This window comes from Haliotis rubra, unplaced genomic scaffold, assembly GCF_003918875.1.
Source record: "Haliotis rubra isolate DU_JTF1 unplaced genomic scaffold, ASM391887v1 Scf61, whole genome shotgun sequence".
NCBI lineage: Eukaryota > Metazoa > Mollusca > Gastropoda > Lepetellida > Haliotidae > Haliotis > Haliotis rubra.
The window spans coordinates 2,373,913-2,394,684 of record NW_025767313.1 but is presented as its reverse complement, the minus strand read 5'-3'; the positions used below and the strand labels follow the sequence as shown (position 1 = coordinate 2,394,684).

Sequence of the window (20,772 nt, the reverse complement as noted above, 5' to 3'; positions counted from 1 at the left end):
CACCTAGCGGACACAAATTGCAAAATATAAAGGATAACTCTCGTTAAAGACTATCAGAATCACATGACAGTCACGAGTTCTGAACTGTAAACAAGATGAGGATTTTGATTGTTTTCTTTGTAGCACATTTAGTTTGTGTCGTGTCATTGGGTAATTACTTTCCAGTATTTTTCTCCCTTGTAAAGATATAGTGTGTTCAGAAAATTGATCCCCAAATTCGATTAAATCGATAGATTAAACCAATTGTGAAATGGGGTAGTGGTATTCACGAGCATATTCAGAATTAAGCAATGAGTTGTTTTTCCAAGTATAAAGTGAAATATTTGTGAAATAACACGTTGGCAGTATCAAACCAAAATAGTAAAGGAAATAGAGGGAATGAATATACATTAAAAAGTGTAAGATTAGTAAACAATAATGTTAACTATCAGTAAAGAACAGGAAAGTGCTAACTAAAAGTCAGCCTAAGATTACTACTTATTAATTGTTGTTTAATTACAAACGATTTATTCATGAAATAAATAAACACACAGGGAATAGAAGGAACAGCTGTTTTCATAACTGGAAAAATCTCATGTCATAAGCATTAGTTTGTTATTGTTTATTAAGTCATGCTTGCATAATGATGGGTATATTGACAAGCTGACAAGTGCAATGACTTAAACAAATGAAGGGAGGCAACTCTGGCAATAGGTTTTATGAATGAGTACTCAATCCTTTGAAAACAGACTGGAGTCCATATATATCTGCATTAGTTCGAACACAGATATTCTCACGCCTGGACTATTGCAATAGCCTACTGTGTGGTGTGTCACAAGAATCTGTTTCAAAGCTACAAAAAGTACAAAATACTGCAGCCCGAAATGTGTGTCTTGCTCCAAAGTTTGCACATATACAGCCACTTCTACGATCCCTACACTGGCTGCCCAGCTCAATTGAGTTTGAAGTTCTTGTACTTGCATACCAGTTGCCTTAACGCTATCACACCATCCTATTTGTGTAAACTTGTAAGCCAGTATAATCCAACCAGAACTCTCAGATCCCAGTCCCCAATTCTGTGCACAGTGCCTAGATACAGACTAAAACGATTTGGATTCAGATCATTTGCCTACCAATCAGCCGTTCTATGGAATTCTCTGCCTGAAGATCTCAAAACAGCCCAAAGCCTGCTCTCCTTCAAAACTCTCCTCAAAACGTTTTTATTTAAGAAGTACTTTGTCTAGACTCTCACCCAAATAACTTTACTTGTAGCGCCATGAGCATACCGGCTGGCATGGAGTTTGGCACGTTACAAATTCACTCATTATTATTATTATATCCTATCTGCAATTGGGTCCTATTGAGTAGGTTTGGGGGAAGTTTACGAAGTAACCATGGTAACAGAACTGCATTCTTTGTTTCAATGTTTGTGTACTTTTCTATTACCTTGATCGGACCCGTGAAGATCTGGGTTAGAATTGGTACAGTAACCTGTGCTTGTTGTAAGAGGCGACTAACGATATCGGGTGGTCAGCTTGCTGACTTGGTTGACACATGTCATCTTATCCCAATTGCGTAGATTGATGCTCATGTTGTTGATCACTAGAATGTCTGGTCCAGACTCGATTATTTACAGACCTCTGCCATATATCTGGAATATTTGCTGAGTGTGCCAAACCAAACTAAACTATTACCTTGATCTGAACATGCTAAAGTTTCTATTGTTCAGTATTAAGTGACTGTTATGCATGATATATACCATGACACATCAACTTATTCACTCAGAAAGCTATAACATTGAAGACTGATGTTGATTTTATGGATATACAACTTCTTTAGTCTTTATTCTGTTCACCTCAACTTCTAAAAATGCCCATCAAAGAAGATATAACATTGTTTCCATTCCACTATTTCAGCTCCAACTCCTTGTACCAAGAAGGACTATGGGAAAGGGTCATTTGTATGTGTGTGTAATGAGGTCAGCTGTGACACAGTGGAAGCTAATACCCCACTGACCCGTGGGATGTTGGCACAGTACACTTCATCGTCAAGGCAACACAGACTCGACAAGCAAGTTCTCAAGTTTGAAGCCAATGCAACAGGATCTTGTAAGTTATTGTATTGAAAAATTCATTGTGAGTAGTTTAATTCATTGTGATGCCTCATATTTCATTAGAGTGACTAAACATGTTGATTTAGCTATCAATTTATTGAATACTGATGTTGATCAAGCTGAAGCTAGTAATCTAAATACAAACAATCTATGAGACTACATGTCTTTGCCACTTCAGGCCCATAAGAGGGAGTACAGATAAAACATAAGTAGTAATGCAATGTGTTCCAACCCTCTGTAGAAACTGTAAGGGTGGCCAGTTATTTTGTGTTTATATTTTTAAGGAGTGTCACCAATGTGTTCCAACCCTCTGTAGAAACTGTAAGGGTGACCAGTTATTTTGTGTTTATATTTTTAAGGAGTGTCACCAATGTGTTCCAACCCTCTGTAGAAACTGTAAGGGTGACCAGTTATTTTGTGTTTATATTTTTAAGGAGTGTCACCAATGTGTTGGATTGAGCCTTGTTTATGGACCTACCAAAGCCTCAAATAATGAAATGTGGAAGAAAATGAAATGGAGAAAGCAAATCAATATTTTATTCTGAAATGCAAAGTGAAATATATGTGCTTCTAGTGCATTAAACTGCAGGACCAATGAAACCAGCTAATAAATCGAATACATGCAGACAAGTTTTGCACACAAAAACACATAAACCAGGAGGGAAAGACAGGCCATTTGCCATACTTTTAATTGTCTCAAATAGTTTATTTCTTTTTTGATTGGGTAGCCTAATGGTTAAAGCGCTGGCTCGTCAGTTAATCCCCACATGGGCAATTTTGGTGAAAATCTAAAATTATCTTTCTTTTATTTTTGAGTTAAGCAGATATCTTTTATTTTCTTGCAGATACATACACAATCAACCGCACAGAGACTTTCCAGACTGTGATTGGGTTCGGAGGAGCCTTCACAGATGCTGCTGGTATCAACATCCTCTCTCTGCCTCCCAAGGCTCAGGACAACCTCATCTCATCCTACTTCGCTCCAACAGGTATGAGGCAAATTATGCTTTGTTATTATTTGTAGTAATCTGTCACTAAGTGTAGTGAGTGAGTGTGGGAGAGTTTGGTTTGATGCTGCCAGTGTATGTGAGCTTGATGTGAAACAAAAGCCAAAGGTGATGGAGATCTTGAACATTTACAACTTTGGTCATTTTTGGAAGCCACAATCATCGGTTTCTGGCAGCCTTAAAAGGCACAACTCTACACAGGGGCTTGCAGCACATTAGCCAACTGTACTACATGTGCCTCCAATGTAAGTGGAAAAAACATGTGTGATGTACATCTGTGGAAATATTTCCTCATCTGGTGTTAATGGTCTCATATTACCCAGAACACAGAAACAGAATGTGTTTTGTTATGTACAGGAGTAAACTCATGTTTTAATCTTGTAGTCAGGTCTGTCCTAATCATGCTGAGAGGGGCACAGATGGCCAACGTTCTAAACTGGGATTTGATGTAACTAATTTAACATGAACTAGGAAAGTTTTAATTACCTTGGAGTTTTGCACATTTTACAGCGTAGCATGTTTCAGTTGTGTCATGCCATCATTAGTTAGGCCTTACAAAGAAAATGTTGTGGTTCCGACTACCCGACCGACCCTTGAATTCTGGTGCTGACCCTATTTTTCTTAAGCGGTATGAATAAAATAAGCATTCAGATATCATTGTTTTTTCCTGGCACCGACTTACATCGGTCATTCTGATAGAGAAAGTCAAGTTTGATTAAAAAAATGATTACACATTGATAAATGTGTTAGTTTGAACTTTACTTCTAAAACAATAATGGAAAAAAAATTGTTGACCTACCTACCCTAAATTTTAAAGAGCTGTAATCAGAACCACAACATTTTTTTCATTTGGCCTTATGACCCTTATATCTGGCAATGTACATTTGTTAAAACCCTTTGTCTGGCAATATTGATAGGTTATGACCCTTGTGTCTGACAATATAGATGGGTTATGACCCTTGGACTGACAATATTGATGGGTTATGACCGTTGAACTGCCAATATAGATGGGTTATGACCCTTGGACTGCCAATGTAGATGAGTTATGACCCTTGGACTACCAATATTGATGGGTTATGACCCTTGGACTGTCAATGTAGATGGGTTATGACCCTTGGACTGCCAATATAGATGGGTTATGACCCTTGGACTGACAATAGTGATGGGTTATGACCCTTGGACTGACAATGTAGATGGGTTATGACCCTTGGACTGCCAATGTAGATGGGTTATGACCCTTGGACTGCCAATATTGATGGGTTATGACCCTTGGACTGCCAATATAGATGGGTTATGACCCTTGGACTGACAATATTGATGGGTTATGACCCTTGGACTGACAATATTGATGGGTTATGACCCTTGTGTCTGACAATATTGATGGGTTATAACCCTTGGATTGACAATATTGATGGGTTATGACCCTTGGACTGCCAATGTAGATGGGTTATGACCCTTGGACTGACATTTTTTATGGGTTATGACCCTTGGACTGACAATATACATGGGTTATGACCCGTGGACTGACAAGATTGATGGGTTATGACCCTTGGACTGACAATATTGATGGGTTATGACCCTTGGACTGACAATTTTTATGGGTTATGACCCTTGGACTGACAATATTGATGGGTTATGACCCTTGGACTTACAATAGTGATGGGTTATGACCCTTGGACTGCCAATATAGATGGGTTATGACCCTTGCACTGCCAATATAGATGGGTTATGACCCTTGGACTGGCAATATAGATGGGTTATGACCCTTGTGTCTGGCAATATAGATGGGTTATGGACCTTTGTCTGGCAATATTGATGTGTTATGACCCTTGGACTGAGAATATTGATGGGTTATGACCCTTGGACTGCCAATATAGATGGGTTATGACCCTTGTGTCTGACAATATTGATGGGTTATGACCGTTGGACTGCCAATATAGATGGGTTATGACCCTTGTGTCTGACAAAATTGATGGGTTATGACCCTTGTGTCTGACAATATAGATGGGTTATGACCCTTGGACTGTCAATATTTATGGGTTATGACCCTTGTGTCTGACAATATAGATGGGTTATGACCCTTGGACTGCCAATATTGATGGGTTATGACCCTTGTGTCTGACAATATAGATGGGTTATGACCCTTGGACTGCCAATATTGATGGGTTATGACCCTTGGACTGACAATATTGATGGGTTATGACCCTGGTGTCTGACAATATAGATCGGTTATGACCCTTGGACTGCCAATATTGATGGGTTATGACGCTTGGACTGACAATATTGATGGGTTATGACCCTTGGACTGACAATGTGCATGGGTTAAGACCCTTTGTCTGGCAATATGCATGGGTTATGACCCTTTGTCTGACAATGTGCATGGGTTTTTACCCTTTGTCTGACAATGTGCATGGGTTATGACCCTTGTCTGACAATGTGCATGGGTTATTACCCTTGTCTGACAATGTACATGCATTAAGACCCTTGTCTGCCAATATGTATGGGTTAAGACCCTTTGTCTGGCAATGTACATGGGTTATTACCCTTTGTCTGCCAAAATACATGGGTTATGACCCTTGTCTGGCAATGTGCATGGGTTATTACCCTTTGTCTGGCAATGTGCATGGGTTATAACCCTTTGTCTGGCAATGTGCATGGGGTATTACCCTTTGTCTGGCAATGTGTATGGGTTATTACCCTTTGTCTGGCAATGTGCATGGGTTATTACCCTTTGTCTGGCAATGTGTATGGGTTATTACCCTTTGTCTGGCAATGTGCATGGGTTATTACCCTTTGTCTGTGCATGGGTATTACCCTTTGTCAATGTGTGCATGGGTTATTACCCTTTGTCTGCCAATGTGTATGGGTTATGACCCTTTGTCTGCCAATGTGTATGGGTTATTACCCTTTGTCTGGCAATGTGCATGGGGTATTGCCCTTTGTCTGGCTATGTGCATGGGTTATTACCCTTTGTCTGCCAATGTGTATGGGTTATGACCCTTTGTCTGCCAATGTGTATGGGTTATGACCCTTTGTCTGCCAATGTGCATGGGTTATAACCCTTTGTCTGGCAATGTGCATGGGTTATAACCCTTTGTCTGCCAATGTGTATGGGTTATGACCCTTTGTCTGCCAATGTGCATGGGTTATAACCCTTTGTCTGCCAATGTGCATGGGTTATTACCCTTTGTCTGCCAATGTGCATGGGTTATTACCCTTTGTCTGCCAATGTGTGGGTTATGGGTTATGGGTTATACCCTTTGTCTGCCAATATGTATGGGTTATGACCCTTTGTCTGCCAATGTAATTTGTCTGCATGGGGGTTATGACCCTTTGTCTGCCAATGTGCATGGGTTATAACCCTTTGTCTGGCAATGTGCATGGGTTATAACCCTTGTCTGCCAATGTGTATGGGTTATGACCCTTTGTCTGCCAATGTGTATGGGTTATGACCCTTTGTCTGCCAATGTGCATGGGTTATGACCCTTTGTCTGACAATGTGCATGGGTTATGACCCTTGTCTGACAATGTGCATGGGTTATGACCCTTGTCTGACAATGTACATGCATTAAGACCCTTGTCTGTCTGTATGGGTTAATACCCTTTGTCTGGCAATGTGCATGGGTTATGACCCTTTGTCTGCCAATAATGGGTTATGACCCTTGTCTGACAATGGGGGTTATGACCCTTTGTCTGGCAATGTGCATGGGTTATAACCCTTGTCTCTGCCAATATGCATGGGTTATGACCCTTGTCTGGCAATGTGCAATGTGTATGGGTTATGACCCTTTGTCTGCCAATGTGCATGGGTTATGACCCTTTGTCTGGCAATGTGCATGGGTTATTACCCTTTGTCTGGCAATGTGCATGGGTTATTACCCTTTGTCTGGCAATGTGCATGGGTTATTACCCTTTGTCTGGCAATGTGCATGGGTTATTACCCTTTGTCTGGCAATGTGTATGGGTTATTACCCTTTGTCTGCCAATGTGTATGGGTTATTACCCAATGTGCATGGGTTATTACCCTTTGTCTGGCAATGTGCATGGGTTATTACCCTTTGTCTGGCAATGTGCATGGGTTATTACCCTTTGTCTGGCAATGTGCATGGGTTATTACCCTTTGTCTGCCAATGTGTATGGGTTATTACCCTTTGTCTGCCAATGTGCATGGGTTATTACCCTTTGTCTGCCAATGTGTATGGGTTATTACCCTTTGTCTGGCAATGTGCATGGGTTATTACCCTTTGTCTGCCAATGTGTATGGGTTATGACCCTTGGGTGTCTGCCAATATGCATGGGTTATAACCCTTTGTCTGGCAATGTGCATGGGTTATTACCCTTTGTCTGCCAATATGTATGGGTTATGACCCTTTGTCTGCCAATGTGCATGGGTTATGACCCTTTGTCTGCATGGGTTAACCCTTGTCTGCCAATATGTATGGGTTATTACCCTTTGTCTGCCAATGTGCATGGGTTATTACCCTTTGTCTGCCAATGTGTATGGGTTATTACCCTTTGTCTGACAATGTGCATGGGTTATTACCCTTGTCTGCCAATATGTATGGGTTATTTGTCTGGCAATGTGCATGGGTTATTACCCTTTGTCTGGCAATGTGCATGGGTTATTACCCTTTGTCTGGCAATGTGCATGGGTTATAACCCCTTTGTCTGGCAATGTGCATGGGTTATTACCCTTTGTCTGGCAATGTGCATGGGTTATTACCCTTTGTCTGGCAATGTGCATGGGTTATTACCCTTTGTCTGGCAATGTGTATGGGTTATTACCCTTTGTCTGGCAATGTGCATGGGTTATTACCCTTTGTCTGGCAATGTGCATGGGGTATTACCCTTTGTCTGGCAATGTGCATGGGTTATTACCCTTTGTCTGCCAATGTGTATGGGTTATTACCCTTTGTCTGCCAATGTGTATGGGTTATTACCCTTGTCTGTGTGTATGGGTTGTCCAATGTGTATGGGTTATTACCCTTTGTCTGCCAATGTGTATGGGTTATGACCCTTTGTCTGCCAATGTGCATGGGTTATAACCCTTTGTCTGCCAATGTGCATGGGTTATTACCCTTTGTCTGCCAATATGTATGGGTTATAACCCTTTGTCTGGCAATGTGCATGGGTTATTACCCTTTGTCTGCCAATGTGTATGGGTTATGACCCTTTGTCTGCCAATGTGCATGGGTTATAACCCTTTGTCTGCCAATGTGCATGGGTTATTACCCTTTGTCTGCCAATATGTATGGGTTATGGCCCTTTGTCTGGCAATGTGCATGGGTTATGACCCTTTGTCTGCCAATGTGTATGGGTTATTACCCTTTGTCTGACAATGTGCATGGGTTATTACCCTTTGTCTGCCAATATGTATGGGTTATGGCCCTTTGTCTGGCAATGTGCATGGGTTATTACCCTTTGTCTGGCAATGTGCATGGGTTATAACCCTTTGTCTGCCAATGTGTATGGGTTATAACCCTTATTCCAATACACATGGGTCATGACCAGTTGTTTGTTAGTACACATGCACTTCTCTGAAGGGATTAGCATCTGTGACCTGCATCACTTTTATAAGCACTACTGGCTTGTTCCAAGTCATGATTGAATTTATCTTAAAGACATTATTTATGTTCCTTACATACTAGTCATCCTTTAAAGAAAGAACAAAATGTTTTTTTTAATATTTTCTGTGCATATCCAAACATAACGAGGCAAATTTGATAAATGATGGTAACCAATTATTTTCGATGATTGATCGGATGTAATGAACCAATCATCAATTATGAGATTTAAACCAATTCCCAACACTACTTGAAACTGACACATCCTATAACCATGCACGATGATAGCTGACACATCTCACCCAGTGTTTTGCTGCCAGGTATTGAGTACACTACTGGCCGTATCCCGATGGCGAGCTGCGACTTCTCCACACACACCTACTCCTATGATGACCACCCTAATGACTTCAACCTCACTCAGTTCTCACTTGCCCCTGAGGATCTCAAATACAAGGTATGGTCAACCTCAAGATGCTTAAATGAACTTCGACTGCCAAATCAGAATGAAGAATGCCTGGGTTGTTTTTAGTACATTATATGGCAGAGTTCTAAATAAATTCTGTTTCATTTCCTTACCACTCTGACTTGGACATCACGTTACCAACAGATATATATATACTTGTTAGTTGACACTTTTTTGTAGACTGACTGACTGACTGAGTTTGGTTTTACGCCGCTTTTAGCAATATTCCAGCAACATCACGGCGGGGGACACCAGAAAGGGGCTTCACACATTGTGCCCATGTGGGGATTCAAACCCGGGTCTTCGGCATGACGAGCCAACGCTTTAACCACTAGGCTACCCCACCGCCCCATTTTTTGTTGTAAATGCCATGGTGTTCAGAAATAGCAAGATGAATGTAAAGTCCCTATAACATGTCTATCTCTACACTTTGCTCACTTGTAAACAAGAATTTAGAAATCTTAACACTGAGGGGCTGATTAGAATGTTCACCTGCTGTGGCCTCCCCAGATCACATAGGGGGTGGTGTGGTAGCCTGGTGATTAAAGCGTGGGCTCGTCATGCCGATGACCCATGTTTGATTCCCCGCATAGGTACAATGTGTGAAGCCCATTTTTTGTATTCCCCGCCATGATATTGCTGGAATATTGCTAAAGGCGGCGTAAAACTACTCACTCACCCAGATAGCATAGAGGGGTATTGTATCAGAGTAAAAGATCGAATTTCATTGAGATTGCAGCATTCTTAGTAGCCCTTTCTGAATTCTTTATACACTCACTGATGTATGTCTGAGACAGCATGATGGAGGTGTTGTGATGTTTGTGTTCCTCTATTGGTTACTTTGTTTTTTTTAAATTGCTGCCATGTTGTTAGAAATGGTGTAAAAATGAAATCAATCTTTCCTTTTATTTAAGATTCCTATAGTACAGAAAGCAATGGCAATAAGTCAGCGAAATATTTCCATATTTGGAAGTCCGTGGAGTGCACCAGCCTGGATGAAGACAAACAACAACATGACTGGGAAGGGGTCACTGATTGGTCAGCCAGGTGGACCGTACTACAAAACATGGGCAAACTATTTCATCAGGTGTGTCTTTGACTGTAGACTGGACATCAGTTTTTCTGTAGATTAAATTCTTCTGGCAACTTTTGTTGATAAGATTACATAGGATTACGCACAATATGATTTTGCAGAATTATGATTAATGGACTAGTTTGAATTATTTTGAAATATCAACACATTTTTCACTGCAAACATGGTAACTCAACTTCTAGGTTTCTTCAAGAGTATGAAAAGCACAACATCAGCCTGTGGGGCCTGACAGCTCAGAATGAACCGACCGATGGGGAGATCACCAAGTTCTTCTTCCAGTGCATGGGCTGGACTCCCGAGCAGCAGAGAGACTTCATCATCCAGGATCTGGGCCCTGCCCTGCATCAGAACGGGTTCCGTGACGTGAAACTGATGATATTGGATGACACCAGGCTCATGTTGCCCTACTGGGTGGAGAAGGTGAGTTACCCATGACTTGTCAGGGTAGTTCTGTATATACCTCTACAATGTCTGTGTATTTACCTCTACAAAGTCTGTATGTATAAACTAGAAAGAAACACTTTAAATTTAAACCCAGTGCAGGTACCGATGATGAAGATTTTCATATTATATTATTTTGTTGAACTTGAAAGTAGGTGCATGAATTAGTACTTGATAGTGTCTGTTTGAGAAAGAAAGTATAAACTGAGAATAATGCAAAAATGTAATGACAATGGATTTGGTAATTTCTCTTTGAGTTGTTAAAGTATGCCCCATGATTTGTTCCATCTATCAAAATACAAACATGAATGACCTTGCTGAATGGTGTTTGAAAGCTTGTGCTGGAGACTGACATGATCTGACAGCGATGGTATTACCCCTTATGACCACCAGGTGTTGTCCGACTCCTCGGCTGCACAGTACATAGCTGGGGTCGCTGTCCACTGGTATCTGGACCAAGTGACCACCTCTGATGCCCTTGATATCGCCCACAACATGTTCCCGGATAAGTTTATCTTGGGGACTGAGGCCTGTACTGGAGAACTGCCTTGGGATGAGAATGTTTCTCTTGGCAGCTGGAAGAGGGCCCAGCAGTACACCCATGACATCATCCAGGTGGTGAACAGAACCTTGCAGCCAACGCAGGCAGCCTCCCCATACCTCACAGTTGCAGGCACTCCCCTTCCGTTGCACAGGCTACTTCCCTGCTGCAGGTACTCCCTGCCAGTTGTAGGCACTACTTCCCTGCTGCAGGCACTCCCTGCCAGTTGTAGGCACTACTTCCCTGCTGCAGGCACTCCCTGCCAGTTGTAGGCACTACTTCCCTGCTGCAGGCTCTCCCTGCCATTTGTAGGCACTACTTCCCTGCTGCAGGCTCTCCCTGCCATTTGTAGGCACTACTTCCCTGATGCAGACACTCCCTGCCAATTGTAGGCACTACTTCCCTGCTGCAGGCACTCCCTGCCAGTTGTAGGCACTACTTCCCTGCTGCAGGCCCCCTCCTGCCAGTTGTAGGCACTACTTCCCCTGCACTACTTCCCTGCTGCAGGCACTCCCTGCCAGTTGTAGGCACTACTTCCCTGCTGCAGGCACTCCCTGCCAGTTGTAGGCACTACTTCCCTGCTGCAGGCCCTCTCTGCCAGTTGTAGGCACTACTTCCCTGCTGCAGGCTCTCCCTGCCAGTTGTAGGCACTACTTCCCTGCTGCAGGCACTCCCTGCCAATTGTAGGCACTACTTCCCTGCTGCAGGCACTCCCTGCCAGTTGTAGGCACTACTTCCCAGCTGCAGGCACTCCCTGCCAATTGTAGGCACTACTTCCCTGCTGCAGGCCCTCCCTGCCAGTTGTAGGCACTACTTCCCTGCTGCAGGCCCTCCCTGCCAGTTGTAGGCACTACTTCCCTGCCAATTGTAGGCACTACTTCCCTGCTGCAGGCACTCCCTGCCAGTTGTAGGCACTACTTCCCTGCTGCAGGCACTCCCCTGCCAGTTGTAGGCACTACTTCCCTGCTGCAGGCACTCTCTGCCAGTTGTAGGCACTACTTCCCAGCTGCAGGCACTCCTGCCAGCTGTAGGCACTCCTTCCCTGCTGCAGGCACTCCCTGCCAATTGTAGGCACTACTTCCCTGCTGCAGGCACTCCCCTGCCAGTTGTAGGCACTACTTTCCCTGCTGCAGGCCCCTCCCCTGCCAGCCCTGCCAGTTGTAGGCACTACTTCCCTGCTGCAGGCGCTCCCCTGCCAGTTGTAGGCACTACTTCCTTGCTGCAGGCACTCCCCGCCAGTTGTAGGCACTACTTCCCTGCTGCAGGCTCTCCTGCCAGTTGTAGGCACTACTTCCCCTGCTGCAGGCACTCCTGCCAGTTGTAGGCACTACTTCCCTGCTGCAGGCCCTCCCCTGCCAGCCAGGCACTACTTCCTGCCAATTGTAGGCACTACTTCCCTGCTGCAGGCACTCCCTGCCAGTTGTAGGCACTACGCCCCTGCTGCAGGCACTCCCTGCCAATTGTAGGCACTACTTCCCTGCTGCAGGCACTCCCCTGTTGTAGGCACTACTTCCCTGCTGCAGGCCCTCTTTGCCAGTTGTAGGCACTACTTCCCCTGCTGCAGGCTCTCCCTGCCAGTTGTAGGCACTACTTCCCCTGCTGCAGGCACTCCCTGCCAATTGTAGGCACTACTTCCCTGCTGCAGGCACTCCCTGCCAGTTGTAGGCACTACTTCCCAGCTGCAGGCACTCCCTGCCAATTGTAGGCACTACTTCCCCTGCTGCAGGCTCTCCCCTGCCAGTTGTAGGCACTACTTCCTTGCTGCAGGCCCCCTGCCAGTTGTAGGCACTACTTCCCCTGATGCAGGCCCCCCCTGCCAGTTGTAGGCACTACTTCCTTGCTGCAGGCACTCCCTGCCAGTTGTAGGCACTACTTCCCTGCTGCAGGCTCTCCCTGCCAGTTGTAGGCACTACTTCCCTGCTGCAGGCACTCCCTGCCAGTTGTAGGCACTACTTCCTGCTGCAGGCGCTCCCTGCCAGTTGTAGGCACTACTTCCCTGCTGCAGGCGCTCCCCTGCCAGTTGTAGGCACTACTTCCCCTGCTGCAGGCACTCCCCTGCCAGTTGTAGGCACTACTTCCCTGCTGCAGGCACTCCCTGCCAGTTGTAGGCACTACTTCCCTGCTGCAGGCACTCCCTGCCAGTTGTAGGCACTACTTCCCTGCTGCAGGCACTCCCTGCCAATTGTAGGCACTACTTCCCTGCTGCAGGCACTCCCTGCCAGTTGTAGGCACTACTTCCCAGCTGCAGGCACTCCCTGCCAATTGTAGGCACTACTTCCCTGCTGCAGGCTCTCCCTGCCAGTTGTAGGCACTACTTCCTTGCTGCAGGCGCTCCCTGCCAGTTGTAGGCACTACTTCCCTGATGCAGGCGCTCCCTGCCAGTTGTAGGCACTACTTCCTTGCTGCAGGCACTCCCTGCCAGTTGTAGGCACTACTTCCCTGCTGCAGGCTCTCCCTGCCAGTTGTAGGCACTACTTCCCTGCTGCAGGCACTCCCTGCCAGTTGTAGGCACTACTTCCCTGCTGCAGGCGCTCCCTGCCAGTTGTAGGCACTACTTCCCTGCTGCAGGCCTCCCTGCCAGTTGTAGGCACTACTTCCCTGCTGCAGGCACTCCCTGCCAGTTGTAGGCACTACTTCCCTGCTGCAGGCACTCATCACAGGCCCTTCTACACATGGCCCTGCATTCACTGAACTGCAGGAGGAGTCTGTTTTCACTGAATTGTAGCCAACTCTCATTATTTTGAAACTTGATATTTCAAAGTAGTAGACTGAACATATTAAAGATCACTATGACTCCAGCTACACTGTAAACAGTAATGTTTTTCATCCAACTTAAGATTTGAATATCTCAGGATCTCCATAAAATTTCAAGAACTTTGAGATCATATGGCCATCCAGACTAATAAAGAAGTATTTCTGTATTATGAGAGTTTCACTATTTTCAAATGTCTGCTTGCAAGATAAAGAGAGTTGACTTTATCACATGCTAAGTATTTTCCCTGGCTGTCCCTGCGTCACCTCCCATCCTCCTGTTCCCCAGGTGTTCATCTCCCCGGCTGCCAGGAAGTACATCTCAGGTGTTGGTGTACACTGGTATGAGGACCCCTTCCTCCCCACCCTCCCACTGGACAACACCCACAAGAACTTCCCTGACCTGTTCCTCCTGGCCACAGAGGCGTGCGAAGGCTCCATGTTCTACCAGATGGACAAAGTCAGCCTTGGCAGCTGGAGCAGAGCCCAGTCGTACACACGCTCCATCATACAGGTTGTCTCACTCACTCGATCATACAGGTTGTCTCACACTCCATCATACAGGTTGTCTCACACTCCATCATACAGGTTGTCTCTCACTCCATCATACAGGTTTTCTCATACTCCATCACAGTTCTTCCATCCATTTTCCCAACCACAACCTTTAAGCAACTCCACCTCATTGTATCATCATGAAAATTTGCTAGAACTGTCTTGTTAAAGTTAGCCCACACAATATTTTCTGAAACTAAAGCTGTTATGTGTGTTTGTTACATGTTGCTGTAACTTGTAAGTGACTAGTGACAACTTGTAACCATTATGCTAAAGAACCTGTTTGTAAACCATTGGATTTTCATATTACACAGAATGCAGTTTCACATGCATGGTAGCTTCTTTTTGTAAGTGGACTCAAGTGATTTGAAATATCTTATGAACATTTCAAGTTAGAGGTAAGTTTGGAAGTAGTGTGTAATGTTGCTACAAGATTGTCAGGATGTGATCACAGTCCATCAGTCAGGTGTTTATTGGAACTGTGCTGCTTCTAGGATCTGAACCACTGGGTGACCGGCTGGACAGACTGGAACATAGCACTGGACACACAGGGGGGACCCAACTGGGCCAAAAACTTTGTGGACAGTCCTGTCATTGTCAATGCTACAGCCAAGGAATTCTATAAGCAACCCATGTTCTATGCCCTTGGCCATTTCAGGTAAAGTAAACGTACAAGTTTCCTTTGAAACAGCTAATAGCTACTTCAGCATGTTACGTTTCTTTTAGGTTATAGTGATATGGGATGGTTTCATTTTGGATGAATCTCACTATTACAAACATTTGTTTTACCAAATACTTCTAGTAAGAGCTTACTAAAAGGAAGACCAGCTTAACAATATGTGACCATGGTTGAATGACTGTTTGGTTTCAATATACACAGTAGTGGTGGTCTGATTAATTGAAATAATCGAAGATTGGTCCTAGTGACTAAACGACCAAGCAATCGATCATGTTTTCTCATAATCGAACACAAACAATTCTGGAACACTTTTTGCATTAACTATAATTTTCACAAGGTTGGTTTGTAAGTTACATTTCATAACCACTACAAGCTTGTTCCAAGTCATGATTGAATTTATCTTAAAGACTCAAGGAACTTTATGTTCCTAACATACTAGTTAAGTAGTAATCCTTTCAAGATGTGAAATTTGCCACCAAAAACCCCAAAAGAACTACATGTTTTTTCATTATGTATTTTTTTTCATTAACAAAAAAAAAAAAAAAAGGAAAATTTCATAATTGACGCTTAACCAATTATTTTCGATGATTGATCGGTTGTAATGAAGCAATCATCAATTATGAAGTTTTAACCAATTCCCAACACTAATACACAGGCCATTGAGATATGGCTACAAGTTGCCAGTGACACTAAATCTATTTCAGTCAGCATCCATTTTCTCCAAGATGCTAAACATGGATTAAACTATACGACATGTGAAAGTCATTCCGGTTTCACATTCTAAGTGTAACAACTAACAACTAACAATGTTTCTTTGCAGCAAGTTTATTGTCCCAGGAGCTAAAAGGATCTCTCTCTCTGAAAGTGGCGCCGTGGAAACAATTGAGACAGTGGCATTTCTTTTACCTGATGACTCTGTGGTACTGGTCATTCACAACAGGTGAGGATACAACTTTACAGCAGGGTTTCATTTTGGAACAAGTTTGGTTATGGGTAGCCATTGAGACTATGTTTCAGCTGCTTTGTTTTGTTGTTTAACTCTGCATTCAGCAATATCCCGGGTGTACGGTGGTAGCCTATAAATAATCTGTCTGGACAATCCAGTGATTGATATCATGAGCATTAATGTGTGTAACTTTGGATGACATGCATTATCAAGTCACCTAGCCTTACCACCGTATCTCATTAAACATCTCTTATAACAATGGGTTTCCATTACAAATAAAGGATAGTGCATAGGCGAATCCACAGGTGTGTGCATGCGTGCATGTGTGTGTGTGTGTGTGAGCTTTTGTCCTGAAAGTTTATCAACTGACCATTGAAAGTCTCGTGAAAATGGGTGAAAATGAACTGTGCACCTCCCCTTTCTCAAAAGGTTGTATCCCCCTGTAGTGCAAGATACGGATGACAGCTACTTTGTTTATGCTTACACTGCTAGGGTTCCTAAGCAGGACAGGTCCTGAGGACCGCGTGATTGTTGTAAGATTGTTGTAACATGAGAAGCAGGTGGTCACAGTATGTGGCCTGTTATATTATGTGGCATTGTGTCTCGGGTGCTGTGTTTGTTGCTCGTGTTATCGACCATTGGTTTGTGTGGTACAGTGATTGAGTATGGTTTTAAATTGCTTTTAGCAACATTCCAGCAATATGACTGTTGGGGACACCAGAAATGGCCTTCACACATTGTAGCCATGTGGGGAATCAAACCTGGGTCTTCACTGTGACAACCCGTGAAGATCCGGGTTAGATTTGATCTTCAGTAACCCATGCTTGTCGTAAAAGGGGACTAATGGGATCGGGTGGTCAGGCTTGCTGACTTGGTTGACACATCGTATCCCAGTTGCATAGATCAATGTTCATGTTGTTAATCACTATATTTTCTAGTCCAGACTTGATTATTTACAGACCGCCACCATATATGGTGGAATAGCTGGAATATTGCTGAGTACGACATAAAACTAACCTCACTCACCCGTCAGTGTGAAAAGCAAATACTTTAATCATTTTAACCACGAGTAGATATGGAATATAGCTGACTGCAGCAACAAAACAATAATGGCAGTCCCACTTATTTATTTACAACCTGAATGAAGTTTGTGAGGATGAAAATGGCAATGCATCAATTTGCAGTTCACTGTTGCTGTTGTGTAACTTATCAAATACTACATAGTACTCCTTGACACTATGTAAAGTCACGAATGACCATCACAGACAGACATAAGGTGTTTTCACAGATTTCCTCATTGATCAAATTCTAAAACAATATAAGACTTAAGTCGACATGATGATACTAAGTCGACATGATGATACTAAGCGTCATGATGCATTACTTACAGATATGTGGTGTTGTTTTCAGCCTTGATGGGGAGTATTCAATGACCTTACACGACCCTGACCTGGGATATGCCAATGTCAAGTTGGAACCACTGTCTATAAACACATTCATCTGGTGGAACAAATGAGGAGTGTCCTGGGATGTTTCATAAATGCATTAGAGTATTGTGTGTGTGTTGTACCAAAATCATTCTCTAATTATGAACTATTTATGTAATGTAATAATGGCAAGAAATACATGTTCTGAGATTGTGAGTGAGTGAGTTAGTTGGGTTTTACGCCGCTTTTAGCAGTATTCCAGCAATATCACGGTGTTGGACACCAGAAATGGGCTGCACACATTGTACCCATGTGGGGAATGGAACCCGGGCCTTCAGCATGACGAGCGAACGCTTTAACCACTAGGCTACCTCACCGCCCTGAGAATGTGATATGAGAATGTATGGCTGTACTTGAAAAGTGTTTTGTGATCTCAGGGATATATTAACTTTACTGTATATAGATGTGGGTTGATGCAAGACTGTTCTTCTAATGTATTTTACCACTGGTAAGATGTGTGAAAACCTGTTTCTGCAACATTCCAGCCATAGTTACCTAGACATCCTCAAGGTTTTGCACCTGACAGTGTCTGACGTCATCAGACATGATGTACATAGTTGTCTCCCTTCCTGCATGCTTCAGACACTGATCATGCTGGTGTGTCTGCAGGGACCTGGTGTCTAGGTTACAGGTCTCCTACAGGTATATATATATAACACTGACACTGGAAGATGATTTATTTTCTAACGTTTTATATGTGTTACTCTACCAACCCATGTTAAGTGGCGAATCTAGGAAGTTATCCGAAAGCTATGAGTACACAATGTCTTTTATAAAGTGGTCAGATGCAATATATGTTCCATTTGGGATTACACCTTCTACAGATTCTAGAACATAGTTTTGGATGAGTCCCATTCTGACACTCTCAGATTCCAAATTGCCAGTAAACGAGGTCTGTGATATAACCCACTCCGCCACAGCGACTTCCACTAAAATGGAAGTTTGACATACTTTGTTAACCCCTCTGACAAGTGACAGTTGGCAAGTCTACCCTTGCTGAAGCACTCTTGAGTACTTTACTGAGGAATTGTAATCCCAGATATAAGATATATAACATATGTTTGCTTAAAGCATCTTTCACAAGAATTGCCACAGGGGTCAGTAGCACAGTTTGTTTCACTTTCAACACTTCATTTGTCCCCTTGGTAAACATCCACGCTATCCTAGCATATACAAGTAAGTAAAGATGGCTAAACGAGTCAGTTTCAGTGAGGAACAGGTATTGTTTCGACTTGCAAATGTTTTGTATTCAGTTGCTTTGAGAAGACAACCCTCCTCTATCCGGTATGGGACACAGGGGACCAAGAATATGTTTTTTTCTAATTAACCCAGTTTTACGTGATGTGTTACACATTATAATACATAAGAATAATGCAGTCAGGCTTTTCAGTTTTTTTCCCAGCTATTTAGTTTGTATGGAACAAGATTTGACAGTAACTGGATTGCCTGACCACAAGGAGTGAGTGCAATAAATGTGTCTCTTAATCGTGTTATGAATGCTCCAAAACCCCGAGTTGTGTCTGTTGAGATTATTATAAAGGTTTGAACCCGAGGAAATATATATATGTTATATTTATTTAATGTGTGAATACTCAGCTACTGGCCATGATTGTTTGTTGATAAATGCTGGTGTATTCCATCTGTATCACAGCGGTCGGTAGATAACCTAGTCTGGACCCGACAAACCAGTGATTGATATTATGGTCATTCAGAAAGTGTGTATGTCTTATCACCACATCGGATATACAGTCGTATTTATCCATATTGTCCATATGTCCATGTGAAATCAAAGCAATGGCGTTTGTTTGTATAGATATATAGTTTTGACCATACTCTTAAATTCTCTCATATTTGCCTCTATAAACATGATCAGAATGATCATCTAAGAGACTGGTTGTAGTATTCATGTTTCTCCACAAAGATGACATAATTTGCTAAAATCAATAAATTTAAGTGTTATTTTCCCTCATTACTTGAGTTGAAATTACTAGTATGTCGATATCTATGCTGTCAGCAACATACTTAGAGAGAGAGAGAGAGAGAGAGAGAGAGAGAGAGAGAGAGAGAGTGTGTGTGTGTGTGTGTGTGTGTGTGTGTGTGTGTGTGTGTGTGAGTGTGTGCGTGTGTTAGTGGCATTTCTTGAGGATACAAAACATATGGAGGAATGATCTGTAGCTAACCTGTACAATTTGATGTTTGAGAGGGTGGCGTTACCAGGTTACATAGAGGTACGCCTACATAGATGACCTGGGACAACAGCAACCTCAGTAATATTAGCAACACCAGGTCTGCTGACAATATCGGACCTGAACAGCAGAACCTTCACTATGAAGGCTCCGTGCCGGATGATCTCTTCATGGCAACATCGTTAACGATGGAGTTATTGGTGTCAAGCTCATGGCGTATTGCCTCAACTGCGTTGAGACGTATGGTTTAGCTTGCCAGGTTTCGGATGAACTGATCTTGCTCTTGGTATCTGTTCCAGTCTGCTATCACAGACCGTGAAATATTGGCCACTACATGCTAACTTGTACGAGTTTCCAGAATGTCAATATCCTGTAGACGCCAAATGTTCATCCAGCATCTAATTCATACACAGACAATGAATAAAGTGAAGCAGTAACAGGAAGACTGAAGTCCACAGATATTAATGAACTGTCCTTAAGAGCGTCAAATGTGTGTGGCGCTACTGCAAACTATCGAATATGTAGATATGTGATATCATTTGAGAACCATGTATGATTGTATATGGATAATTAAGCGATTATTCAATTCACAACATGTTATGAATTTCATGAAAACACGCCTATTTCGTGCATGCGTTTTTCATGATCGGCTTCTGGACATGGTCGGGGTAAACTTTATCGAAACTTACAGTTAAACCTGTCTGTGTGTTGCTGTGCATGATAAAAAACCAGACTGAAAATTGTTCTATTCTTTCAAACGCGTCTGTCAGCAAACGCTACGTGCCGCTGGAAGCTGAAATGTGAGCATTATGACACGACAGACATATAACCTTGATGACAGACGTCGATCTGGTCGACCAAGGGCCACAGCTGGCGCACAAGATCGTTTCATCAGAACGACACTGTTATGAACCCATGTTCAAAGTACCTCTCAGACTGGAGATGAACTTGCCTACACAAAGCTACAGGT

General features: G+C 43.1%; 1 protein-coding gene across 2 annotated transcripts; it reads left to right on the top strand.

The window, feature by feature from the left end:
* The first annotated feature begins 66 nt into the window (after positions 1-66).
* On the top strand, positions 67-19,585 carry LOC124255819 (lysosomal acid glucosylceramidase-like). Of its 2 annotated transcripts, none has more exons than XM_046689752.1 (10): positions 67-150; positions 1,896-2,087; positions 2,938-3,081; positions 8,984-9,117; positions 10,041-10,213; positions 10,402-10,639; positions 14,242-14,466; positions 14,999-15,162; positions 16,004-16,123; positions 17,540-19,585. In XM_046689752.1, exons 1-10 carry the CDS (start codon positions 96-98, stop codon positions 17,643-17,645), a joined length of 1,551 nt encoding a protein of 516 aa, XP_046545708.1. In that variant the 5' UTR covers positions 67-95; the 3' UTR covers positions 17,646-19,585. The 2 variants fall into 2 exon arrangements, with proteins under 2 accessions (XP_046545708.1, XP_046545709.1); XM_046689753.1 differs by lacking the exon at positions 14,242-14,466 and adding an exon at positions 11,054-11,275.
* Positions 19,586-20,772: the final 1,187 nt, after the last annotated feature.

What these genes read in the sequence shown, in the direction of transcription:
- LOC124255819 (XM_046689752.1), top strand. Translation starts at nt 96, where the DNA reads ATGAGGATTTTGATTGTTTTCTTTGTAGCACATTTAGTTTGTGTCGTG. An exon ending in AGCCAATGCAACAGGATCTT is followed by an intron (nt 2,088 to 2,937) that starts GTAAGTTATTGT and finishes ATTTTCTTGCAG; the next exon opens with ATACATACACAATCAACCGC. An exon ending in CTGAGGATCTCAAATACAAG is followed by an intron (nt 9,118 to 10,040) that starts GTATGGTCAACC and finishes CTTTTATTTAAG; the next exon opens with ATTCCTATAGTACAGAAAGC.